Source organism: Cibotium barometz, chromosome 42 (genome assembly GCF_041138505.1).
Source record: "Cibotium barometz isolate CiBa-2024 chromosome 42, ASM4113850v1, whole genome shotgun sequence".
NCBI classification, from domain to species: domain Eukaryota; kingdom Viridiplantae; phylum Streptophyta; class Polypodiopsida; order Cyatheales; family Cibotiaceae; genus Cibotium; species Cibotium barometz.
In genome coordinates, this window is record NC_141087.1 from 41,493,766 (window position 1) to 41,506,407 (window position 12,642).

General features: G+C 40.2%; 1 protein-coding gene across 1 annotated transcript; it reads right to left on the minus strand.

The window, feature by feature from the left end:
• Nucleotides 1-4,834: 4,834 nt before the first annotated feature.
• On the minus strand, nucleotides 4,835-7,734 carry LOC147614486 (pentatricopeptide repeat-containing protein At5g27110-like). The gene has a single exon (XM_086781032.1). The coding sequence runs from the start codon at nucleotides 7,622-7,624 to the stop codon at nucleotides 5,348-5,350; it is 2,277 nt and encodes a 758-aa protein (XP_086637158.1). The 5' UTR covers nucleotides 7,625-7,734; the 3' UTR covers nucleotides 4,835-5,347.
• Between the last annotated feature and the right edge of the window lie 4,908 nt (nucleotides 7,735-12,642).

Here is a 12,642-nt window from a genome sequence, read left to right on the forward strand (position 1 = left end):
CTAGCTATATGCTACTTATGTTGTCGAAATAAATGACAACCACCCTAACACCCATATCACCAAAGTAGCTTTTGAAACCAAGCTACCATGTACTCCTGCCTCTATACTTGACAAGGTACAAGCGGCTATTTCTTGTTGCTCTAACTCAACACTCACAAAAGTAAACATAAATCTAATGGTAGATCTCATGTCTGTGACACTACTAGCCTAATTAGCATCTTGTGTACCCACATAGTTGTATCTTTGTGCAACCAGCCTCGTAGAAAAGTCCATAATTTCCTATGGACTTTATGTACCCATGTAGGTGTATCTCTATGCTGTCCTATAATAAAAAAGTTCATAATGGGCTATGGAATTTATGTACCTAAGAATTTGTCTAACCATATCCAAGTATGGCTTTCTTAGGGGCTTGCATAAATTGACTCACAAGTCCAACAACATAGCTCAAGTTTGGCCTAGGAATAGCCATGTAGATCAAGCTACCTACTATGCACATGTACACACTAGTGTCCTCCAAAATCTCACATGTATCTACAAAAAGATTTGTGTTTTGCTCCAATGGCACCCAATGGCACTGAAATAGGCTTATAGAGCCTATCATACCATACCATACTATGCATCTATACATATTGGTGTCCTGCAAGAGCTCACATGTATTTGTGAAAAGATTTGTCCTCCAAGAGCTCACATGTATTTGTAAAAAGATTTGTCCTCCAAGAGCTCACATGTATTTGTGAAAAGGTTTATGTTTTTCTCTAATGCATCTACTAAAAGATTTGTGTTTTTCTCCCATGGTAGTGAAATAGGCTTACAACACTCGTCACACCATAATTAGATAACATATCCAAGCCATATTTCCTCTGTTAACAAAAAATGCCATGAGGTGATCTCACCAACTCTATACCCAAGAAATATTGTAGCTTGCTCAAATTCTTCATCTCAAACTTTTTCTTCAAAAGCATCTTGACATCATGTATATCAGTATCACTATTACCAGTGATAATCAAGTCATCCATATAAATGACTAATAGTATGATTCTTCTATTTATTATCGTTTTCACATACAATGAAAAATTTTCACTATCTGAAATCTGATGGTCACAAGATGCTCCCTGATCTTGTTTGACCATGTTTTGGGTGCCTAATTATAAGCCATACAAGGCTTTACATAATCTACACATAAAATTTGAGTGTGCATCTCTCTCATAGCCCGATGACTGCATCATGTATACTTCTTGTTGTAAATCACCATAAAAGACTATGTTCTTTACATCCATCTAATGTAAAGACCAACCCTTGACCATCTGATGGATTCTTTACATCCATCTAATCAGCCATAGTAATGACAGCTCTCATGGTTTGCCATTCTTGCAACTAGGCTGAATGTTTCCTCATAGTTAATGCCATATGTCTACGCATAACCCTCAACCAATCTTGCCATCATTGATCCATCCGATTTATGCTTAACCTTAGACATCCACATATATACATTTGCCTTCCTTTCTTTAGGCAAAAGCACCCATTTGCATTTGTATCTAATGCTGCCATCTCCTCATCCATGGCATCTTCTTATTTTTTATTTCCAAGTGCTTGATCAAAACAAGTGGGCTCCAACTCCTGTATTCCTTTAATTATGTAAGCATAATGATGGACTGTATATCCATTATATCTCAATTTTTCAATAGGGTATCTAACCCTTGTAGACCTGCATACACTTGGACTCGCGTGTTGGGTCTCACACTCTTTGCTTCGAGGAGGGATGTTGAGGAAATCATAGTCAAAGAGTGTGTATTTCTGAGTCTTTGTGTGAGACAGTGCCACGTGTCACTTTGGGAGTTATCCCATAAGTATATGGTACTTGAGTGTGTGTGTGTTCACTCTATAAGAGTGATGTACTTTCTTGTGTATCACATCAATCAAGTCAAGCTATCTTGGTCTACATGTAAGTACTTGTTCATTGCTTTCATTTCCTTTCATTTTCCATTTCATTATGTTTGCCATCTTTCCTTTCTCCACCTAGAGTTAGCTTGCTCTCTTGTTCCTTCAAATCGAACCACTTATCTGCAGAGCCTTGTGGAGTGGACGGAAAGAGTACCAAGAAGGCATCCTCCCACTCAAGGCCCTGTCTCTTGCAGATGGAGATGAACCATCAGATGTTGTCATCCACACCCTCAGTGGATGATCCTTTGAATGTGGGAAGCTTAAAATTGACCCGGTCCAAACTGTGGGAAGGGATTCTGTGCTAGGAGGAATGATTGGAGAAAGAGGGTTGGCTTGGCCTCCAACATTATTGCCAAGGGTGGGATTACCAAGGTTGGCTGCCATCGAAAGAGGTGGAAGGGAATCCCTAGGTGGTATGTAGTTGAACTTCTTCTAACTATGGTTGCGTATGGAGAGGGGACTCTTAGATGGGCTAACAGGACTACCACGGGAGCATGTATTGGGCATACATAGAGGAGACAAAAAAATAAGGGTGAGCTAATCAGGACTCCAAGTTTCGAGAGTCCCACCGGAAGTGCCAAATTTTAGTGTACCTATAGCAAGGTTGGTTGCCCAGCACACTAAGTGATGGGATCTCTCTCTGGAAAGTATGTCCGGAGTCCGTGATGCTCACAACAGATGCAGAAGACAGCCATAATGGAGAGGAACAATACATGAGAGGAGACAAGACTAGTGGCACACAACACCAAAGACAAGACTGCAAAGAGAACAAGAACACTTGCACTACTCAGAGAACACTATTGCAGGTTCGTCATTGTACCACACACACTCACGGAGGTCACAATGAAGAAGACAATACATAGCTCAAGACAAAGGCAAGTGATTGCAAAACACAAACTACAAATGTATGAGGAGAGAGGTGCAAGAACAACGATTGCAAAACACAAACTACAAAGGTATGAGGAGAGAGGTGCAAGAACAACGTCTAATCACTCTACAAGCAATAATCCTAAATGCATTCCCTAATTAACTTGAATAGAAAAAGAATTCCCTAAAATCTGAGCTCTGATACCAAGTGAAAATTGCTAAGCTAGAGAGGTTCATAGCAAGTAAATATGACCATATTAGATTAAAAATAATCATTAATAATTAATCAAGAAATAAGCATAAACAAGAGTCTAATTCTCATTGCAAATCCACACACAGTCCATTAAATAGAGGCTATTATATAGGCTTGAATACATCTCCATTAGTCACTAATTGTGATTGATAAACTTGATTCCATTAGTCACTAATTGTGATTGATAAACTTGATTCCTACTCTTACCTAGATTTAAGGACCACCTCCCTTGAAGCACTCACTTGGAGCCTCTTCTCACCTAATTCTAGGCGCCCTTCTTTGGGCACTCTTTGGGCTACACATTCCACATTCTTGTTCACATTTGAGCCTCCTTTGGACCTTTGAACCTTAGTCCTATGATTAGCACAGTTGTTGCTTCATCTAAGAGTCACATAACACTCCCACTTGCTCCTAACATACACCCAACATCACTTGCCATTTCCAGCATTGCAGAATAGCCAACAGTCGTCATTGTCATCACCCCAACGATCTCTATTACTACACATTTTTATAGCATGAACAACTACTCAGTCTCCTCACTTCGATCCCTGTTTGGCTACCTTTGTTGTTGCTCCTATAACTACGCTCTCTACATGTCAATGCCTTGCTGCCTTTGTTACTTCTATATCCATTGGTTGTCAATGCCACTGCTTGCACCCCCACCCCACTTCCTCTTTTTCATAGGTTGACTTTCAACTATGCATTCCACATGCATACCTTGCCCACTCAAAATTCTAGGGATCCACAACTGATCCATGGCCTCCAAAGGTCCTTGGAAATGAAGGGCATTTATCTAATGGATTTGGATACTTATAACTTCTTTATTTCAAATTGATGATTAATGAAATCTTCTAGTCTTCGAACCTTCTTTGTTAAAAATTGTTATGATGGATGTTTTGTATTTAAGGAAGAATATGGTACTTGTATTTGTAGCATGTATGCAAAGTGTTGAAGTGGCATATCGTGCATCTGTTCTCATGTTGTCACATGTCTAGAAGGTGTGTTCTCAGGTTGTCACATGGATAGGTGTGTTAGATTATCCCATATGCGAAAACATGGGAAATCAAAGAGCCATATATAGGGTATGTTGCGGGTCATGGAATAGGAGATGAAAGCTTGCCCGTCAACAACTACCACACCTTCCCATGGAGGTGCTACTGGTTTGTGGTATCTTGTGTGATGGGTGTTTCCATGCTAGTTTGTGGTATCTTGTGTGGTGGTGTTGCCATGGGTGCATGTGTTAAATGCTCTGGATTTCCTACACGGAAGTCTAGAGGTCCTAAAGTTATTTTGTTGTTTAGTTATTTTAAATGGTGGAGAGATGCGTATCTTGCTTAGCTTCTTTTAACTAGTTTTTATTTATCTTTATCATCTAATAATAACATTGATTACTATCTTTGATTCTCCCTAGCTGCTAGGATTTCCAAGTGGATATCATAGTCTCCTAGGGTAAGATCAAGGCAATATTGCTCTAGATTAGCGCTAATTAAGTTATAATTAGTAGTGAGGATAAGTTTATTGCTTTAGCTTGAAATTAGGGTTGGATTTCCTTACTGCAAGTGAGAGAAAGAGAGAAAGAAGGGCTCTCACCATCTATCCATTTTTTGCAAGTGATGCAGGCGACCATCAATGTCCCAAGATCTTCCTTGATTACCTTCAGCTCCTGCAAAGTATCCAAGAATACCTCAGAAGGAAGCCAATATTCATCTAATTTACTTTACTAGGAGGCAAACTCACATGCTGAGTGAGCATCTGTATGGAGTACACAAACTGTTATAAGATTTTCTATTTTGAGGAACGGTGGCCCTTTTTCCAACAACAAACTTGTTATGGGTGCCTTTCTTCATCCCCCCCATGGCTAAATTCCGCTCACAGCTCTCCTGGTATTGATGATAATATAACAATCTTATAAGAATGTAGGTCAAATGATTATGTGGCTAACAACATTTGAGTTGTTGCCTTCTGCATCTGGGTGTGTAACTTCTTACAAGTCAACTACTGTTAAAGCTGAACTTGGCAACAAGTAGCATTGACAACACACCTGCAGACGATTTGTCATTGGAATGAAACATGAGGGGATGATCAATTGACGCATGACTGGCATCTGGTTATACCATTCATTTGAGTTGTGCCATACACGCCATGCATCAGGAGTATCCTCTGCCTTATCATTCTTCCATTTTTTGTCTATTCCTTCAAAAAAAAGCAAGCGTGTGCGTGTGCGTGCGCGCACGTGTGTCCACCCATGTGTTCAACAAAAATTAAGGTCTTCTTCAGCCTACTCTGCTAAGAATAGCCGATTGTGCCATAGATGTTTGACAGCAGCACATACACTGTGGTATCATCTGGATCCAACTCAAACACATGCTCTGCAGCAAGCTCTCCACGGTCCAAGTCAACATGGATTTGACACGCACACAGGAGCATGGTCCATGACAGACTACTGGGTTGAAATGGCATGCGATTGACTATATACTCTGCATCATCCAGACATCCTGACCTTCCAAGAATGTCAATCATGCAATTAAAGTGATCCAAAGCAAGTGTGTCGTGGTCATTACTGATGGAGCCAAAGCAGTCGTAAGCCTCATCCAAAATGCCAGCATGACTACATGCAAAAAGTAGGCTGACAAAAGTAATTGTGTCTGGGGTAAGACACTTTTGATGCATTTGAGCAAAAAGAAGAAGGGCCTCTTTGCCCTCCCCATACTGGGCATATGCTGCAATTATAGTACTCCAAGACACTACATTTCGCTCTGGCATTTTATCAAACATCCTCCGAGCATCCACCAAACTACCACACTTGCTGTACATGTTGACAAGGGCATTGCCCAAGACAACATCGTGCTCCACTTTCTTGCCCTTAATAAAAGAATGAATCCGTTTCCCTTCAGCTAAGATAGCCTGACTGGTGCAAGCCGAAAGCATGTTGACAAAAGTGACAATATCCTGACTCAACATTGTGTCGAACATAGCAAGAGCATCTTGCAAACTACCACACTTGCCATACATACTGACAAGAGCATTTCCCACACCAATATCCAGATCAAGTCCAATACATGTTGCATGATTATGCACTCGCTTGCCTTCATCTAATTCAACCTCACTCGCAAACATACAAAGGACACTGACAAAGGTGACCCTGTCTGGCACAACCCCTTCTTTCTCCATTCTATTGAACAATTGCAAAGCCTTTCTGTTTTGCCCATGCTTGGCAAAGGTTGCAATCATTGTGTTCCACGAGACTGCATCTTGATGGCTCATTTCGTTGAAACAAATAAATGCCTCATTCAAGCTGCCACATTTGGCATACATATTGACAAGGGCAGCCCCTGCAAAAAAAACTTTGTCCAAATGCATGCCCATTATTCGAGCATGCATAAACTTGCCTTGGGCTAATGCACTCGAGCTTGCACATGCATCAAGAATGCTTGTACAGGTAACCTCATTAGGCATCACTCCCTCCTGTTGCATTTGATTGTAATGTTGGAGAGCGTCCTCACGCATCACATTTAGGGCACATCCTGCAATCATGGCATTCCACAGTATGAGATCCCGTCGCAGCATTCTATTAAAAATTTCCTGCGCCTTCTCCAAGCTGCTGCACTTGCTGTACATATTGATGAGAGCAGTGCCAACAACAATGTCAGACTCAACCCCTGTAGCCATTATGGAGGCATGCAATTTCACGCCTTCTGCTAGGGTTGTTTCACTGGAGCATAGAGAAAGCATGATAATGAAAGTGACCTTGTTTTGCAAGACACCCAGCTGCTGCAGATGGTTATAGAGTAGCCATGACTTCTTGCCGTGCCCATGCTGGGTATACACAGTTAAGATAGCATTCCACAAGGCCACATCTTGGCTTGGATTGGTGTCAAATATTTGATGAGCAATTCCAAGTTCACCAAACCTACCATACATATTGACAAGGGCAGTTTGAACAACCACATCGGTAGCGAACTCTTCTTCACCTCCTTCCATGCGGGAATGTATGTGCTTGCCCGGACCTATATCTACTTGTGTGGCACAAGCAGAAAGAATGCTGGCAAAAATATACTTGTTAGGGATCATACCTTCTTGTTGCATTTGGCTAAAGAGACAGAGAACCGCATCACCACAGTCAAGCCGGGCGTATGCAGACATCATGATATTCCAGGAGTAAAGGTCCCTCTGTATTGTGGCAAACAAGGAGCATGCATCCTGCAGGGTGCCATGCTTGCAGTGGTGGCGAAGGAGGAGGTTCTGTGAGAAGGTGTTCTCCTGTTTGGCCATGGGCTTATGATGGCCATGGGCATGCGATGGTGATGGAAAAGATGAGAATGTTATTGTTGATGATGAGGATGATGTTGTTGATGATGATGATGGTGGCGGTGGTGGTGGTGGTGGTGGTGGTGCAGGTTCTGCATCCTTCATTGGGCAGCATGGTATGGGCAATGCGCACAGTGGCAGCCCATGATGAACCGATCTTGCCACGTTAATTAAAGGACCTGCATGGGAACCAGAGGACGTTTGAAAGCTCGAAAGCCTGTTGTTGCTACCCCAGCTCCTGCTCTTAGGTAGCATATGCTTGAGACAAGCCAATCGCTCGCATTTCCTCTCTGCATGAAGGCCTTCACACTTTTTTCTAGAACACGCAAAGCCTTGGTGATACACACGCGTCTAAGTGATTTTAGTTTAGTGAAATGAAAACAAGAGAAGGGTTTTCTTTCCAAGAGAAGGGTTTTCTTTCTTAGATGGACTCCCTTCGTATATAATCTATGATCACATAGTTGTTGCAAGGGCCCAAATCTATTTGCTTGGGCCCCTTTTCTTCTCCTTCTACCCCATAGTCATATGGCAAGAGGACAATGCCACATGCATTTCCCAACCTTGCCTTCCACGATAGCCTCCTCAAGCCCTCCACCATCCACGACAACTTGTATGTTGACACACTTGTTAAGAGTAATTTAACACCCGTGGGTCCCCCTCCCCTCTTGAATATGCCCCTCGCCACCTCTCTCTCTCTCTCTCTCTCTCTCTCTCTCTCTCTCACACACACACACACACACACACACTCACACACACATTGTCTCACATAAACACGTGAATGTAGGAGATTCACAACTCTCCTCTTCTTTGTTGGGGCATGTGGGGAGACAAGTATTACTCCCCTATGTGAATTGCACTCGGAAGGATCTCTCTCCCCCCCTCTCTCTTTTTCTTTGTTTGTTTATTCGTGATTGCAAGGTGAGGGAAGAACAATGGATAGTACTAAAGCAAGTAGAGGGGTGAAGACTAGATTGCACAAATCTAGCATTAAGGCCAGCAAATCAACAAATGTGCACTCCATTTCAACTACATGTTAAGGAGACTCAAGAACATGTCATATTCAGATGTCAGCTTACTCGATCACATTATGGTGTGATTCTCTCACCTACAGCAAATCAACTACATGTTAAGGAGACTCAAGAACATGTTAAGGAGACTCAAGAACATGTCATATTCAGATGTCAGCTTACTTGTCACATTATGGTGTGGTTCTCTCACCTCCTTCACGGATAACAACTTGCTCAACAGCTTCTTCAAGTCAGCAAAACGACTCGTACAACCCTTGGCCGCCATTCTCAATTATCCATAGCACCTCATGGATCATCAAAATTTCAATTCAGTAAGAATTGACCTCCAAGCTTTTGACATTTCTCTCTATATCTATGAACTTATCGAGACATCTTGTACTTAGTTCACATTGTTACCCTCCCAGGTGGATAGAAACTACTTGTATACAGCTTTGGTTCCATTAGAGGTTCTAAAGGTTATTATTTGGCCTCCCATGGATGACAATACAATGAATTAATGGTGTGGATAATTATATTGCATATCAATCACAACCATTTGCAAATCAAATGAAGAAGTTTATATTTCATATAATAGAATGTAAGTACAAGGATCTACAGATTACACATGTAAAGAGTGTAGCTCACACACAACTAGAAATATGCCAACAACAATGTCCTACAAGATATATACTACAATGTAAGTACAAGGATTTATGGCTTCCATTATACATTTTTGTTTGGGTAAGGAAGGCTTTGTGTGTTTCCCTCTAGACTTATAAAGACAAGCTTCTCAAATAACAAAGGGGAAAAGGTGTCATCCGGGTGACTTAAGGAAGACCAAGACAACCTAGAGTCGCCCAACAAGGTGTGCACCTCGAAGAAGAGACTACATCATGAGAGCTCTTCTAGAGATTCAGGACTACCAAAAGTCCACTGAGCTTTTAATCCATAGGGATTCTTTTCAAGAATAGTACGAGAGATTTTGTACTCCTGTAACATGGCCATCGGTGTGTAGAGTGTGGCACTTGAGGTGATCCAAGAGGCTGTAGAGGCTTTCCTATTTTTAAGGATATAAATCTGTGTGCCAAGCGTGTGGCAATCATGGAAAATGATATGCAACTAGACCGAGGATTAAGGGGGGACCACAAATGAAGATAAAATTTATACTATAAATATTTTAATGTACAAAGCTCTATGTAAATCTTCCATATAAATACAAAGTTTCTTCATTGTTTTATCTTTTGATAAAAGTTTGTCAAATCTTAAAATCAATAGTGATAAGAGAAGCTCAATTCGAGTTTTAGAAATGCTTGAAGTTTTAAAAATGCCTAAATTTTATTGGGCTTAAAGTTTCTTAAACTACGGTTCATGACTTCAAATAGTTGAAGCTTATTAACTTTTGGAATGATGTGTTTGAAAGAAACATTATTTCTTCTTTAGTGGAGACGTCAACTAGTGTTGCATGTGGCAACAATTGTTGGTTACGCTAGTATTACATGTGGTAGCTATTGTTAATACTAGCATTGCAAGCTAGTATTGCATGTGGTGCAATTGCATGCAATAAGATTGTACAAGTTTGTACATGAGTTTAACCACCATGGCTTCTAATGGAAAACTTTATCAAAAAATAAAAAAACCCATCACCTGTGGAATGGCCTTCTGCTTACAAGAAAAAGGTCATTCTGCATGCCATGGTAGGTTTTTTTATTTTTCAACGGTTTCTTATTAGAGCCATGGTGACACCACAAAGAATTTACCCAAATAATGATGTTGATGCACATTAATAATGTAGTTAATGCATATGAATATGTTGATGTACAATGATGCATACGGATATGATGGATGATGGATGATGGATGTGGTTTCATGTTGCAAATGGTTAATGTTAATAAGTGATATTTGGATAAATGCTTAGTGGAACCCTCCATGGAAAAATTTGTAAAAAAATAAAAAACCCACCACGGCGCGTGAAATGGACATTTGCCCGTAGGCAGCCCGTAGGCAGATGGCCATTTCGCTCGCCGTGGTGGGTTTTTTTAATTCTTGGCAAATTTTTCCATAGTGGCATCACAAAGCACATCACTTGTTTCACATTAACCGTTTTCAACATAAAACCACATCCATCCATCATCATCATATTCATATATATCATTGTACATCATCATATTCATATGAATTATTGTACATTAACATTATTATGACTACATCATGCATAATTGTACCACACATGAATTATTGCTATTGCAAGCATTATCATAAAGTTGAAAATGAAAGTGTGCTCTCAACACCATAATAAGGCAGGGGATAGCCAAACACCCTTTTTAGAAAAAAAAAGTATTTACAAGTTGTGATAATGCCAATCTTAGGGTTATGAGTATTAAGCATAACAAGTTGTCAGTACAAAGTCTTGTTTTCAAAATTCAAGACCAAATTACAGTAAGGTTTTATTAGTAAGCATAATAAGTTGTCAAAATATAAAGTCTTGTTTTGAAGAAGATTGAATGAGGTTTTAAATTTTGAACATATAACGATTCATCAATAAGACCATGGATAATGCACCATGTATGGCATTAAATTGCTAAAAGCAAGAAAACATGGTCCAAAAATTATAGAAGAAAGATCTTGATATTACTTTAATGTTCAAAAACTTCAACAAAGTTTCATATATAAATAAACCGATGTACACAATTAAGAGTTAATTTTGTTTAAGTCTTTTGATGCGCTCCACCGATTTCTTGCTTCTTCACTTGGAACCCCAACAAAAGACTTGTCACTACACTTGTAGAGCTACGGTCTCTGGTTTAGTTGCTTCAATGTCTTGACCTATAATTATAGTGGACAAGACCTTGCTATGGAATCTGCCACCAAATGCATGCATTGCAATAGACACCAGGATCACTTTGTGAATCAGTGGTGCGAATTGTGCTTACACAACTTTTTGGACAAAGCCTTAAGAAAGGCTAGCTCCATTTGGGCTTCATGGGTAAACTCAAAATGGATGATAACAATGTCTGTCATGGAATACATCCCATATAATATGCTATGGATGCATCCACCCCAAAGCTTCCTTCGTCGGCCTACAAAAGTATCAATGTCCAAAACGGCTTGCAAAATAACATGCCAATTACACACATGTGAAAGTATTTATTAAGTGAAGACTTCTTTGCTTCAAATATACTTACATCATGTGCCTCATCTCCCTATGCCTCATCTCCCTTAATTTTAAAGGGATTTGTTACTTAAACTAGCCTCCACAAAACTATGAAAGGGAACAGCAGGTGCAAGCTCTATAGTTACTTACATCATGTGCCTCCTCTCCCTCAATTTCAAAGGGCTTTGTTAAGTCTATGCTCAAACTAGCCTCCAGAGAATTGTGAAAGGGAATAGAAGGGGCAGGCTCTATAGTTACATAGCACTCAACAACAAGTCGTTGTTGCACTTCCTGGAACTCTCTCTACACTATGCTTGCTTGCTCACAGTGGTCCTTCATTTCTTGAAGAGTTTGCACTACTGCAACTTCTACTGATGTGACAAGAGGAGAATGAATATGCACTGGAAACTCATCATCTTGATCATTAATTGGGAATTCATGAGAAACTTGCAATAATTAAGAGTGACACACATTTTTTCCACATATTGGAGGTATAAAAACTCCTCCTCACAAATAAATACTTCTCTCAATGTGCTAATTTGTACATCTGACAAACAAGATCACTCAAACTACCTACCTCTAGGTTCTCAGGAGGAACTCAGAAGGCTGGCCTACTGGCACCAATAGAGACTCCAAGCTCTCTCTCTCTCTCTCTCTCTCTCTCTCTCTCTCTCTCTCTGTGGGCTAGGATCTAGTAGATCCATTAGATACACCCAATTTGATGAGTGGGGTTATTTCTACATTGGGGGGATCTTCTACCTCATTTAGCATCAAAATTAAAGGTAGCTGTCCAACTAATAAATTGCTCACCAATGTTGAAGTAACCCAAGACTTTGATTTGCTTTGTTGAGAACTTTCTGACATGTTTTGCTGTTAGATTTTCCATTAGGTGTGAAAGTTTATGTCAAAAAGCACGCTCTGGGTTTATGTGGGTGAGGAGGTTGCAAGGGACCCAATCTGCATCTATCCCTTCAAGTTGCACAACAAAGGGTTTGACATGCTCATTCATGTAGCTCATATGTGAGTCTAAGTCACATGCACGCTATGAGATAGTGTCAAAGAAATTAACTTCCTCATTGAAGATGCAATAAATCTCTTCTCTTCCTTTCCACTTA

Coding starts and splice junctions, on each gene's coding strand:
- LOC147614486 (XM_086781032.1), bottom strand. CDS start 7,624: ATGCTACCTAAGAGCAGGAGCTGGGGTAGCAACAACAGGCTTTCGAGC.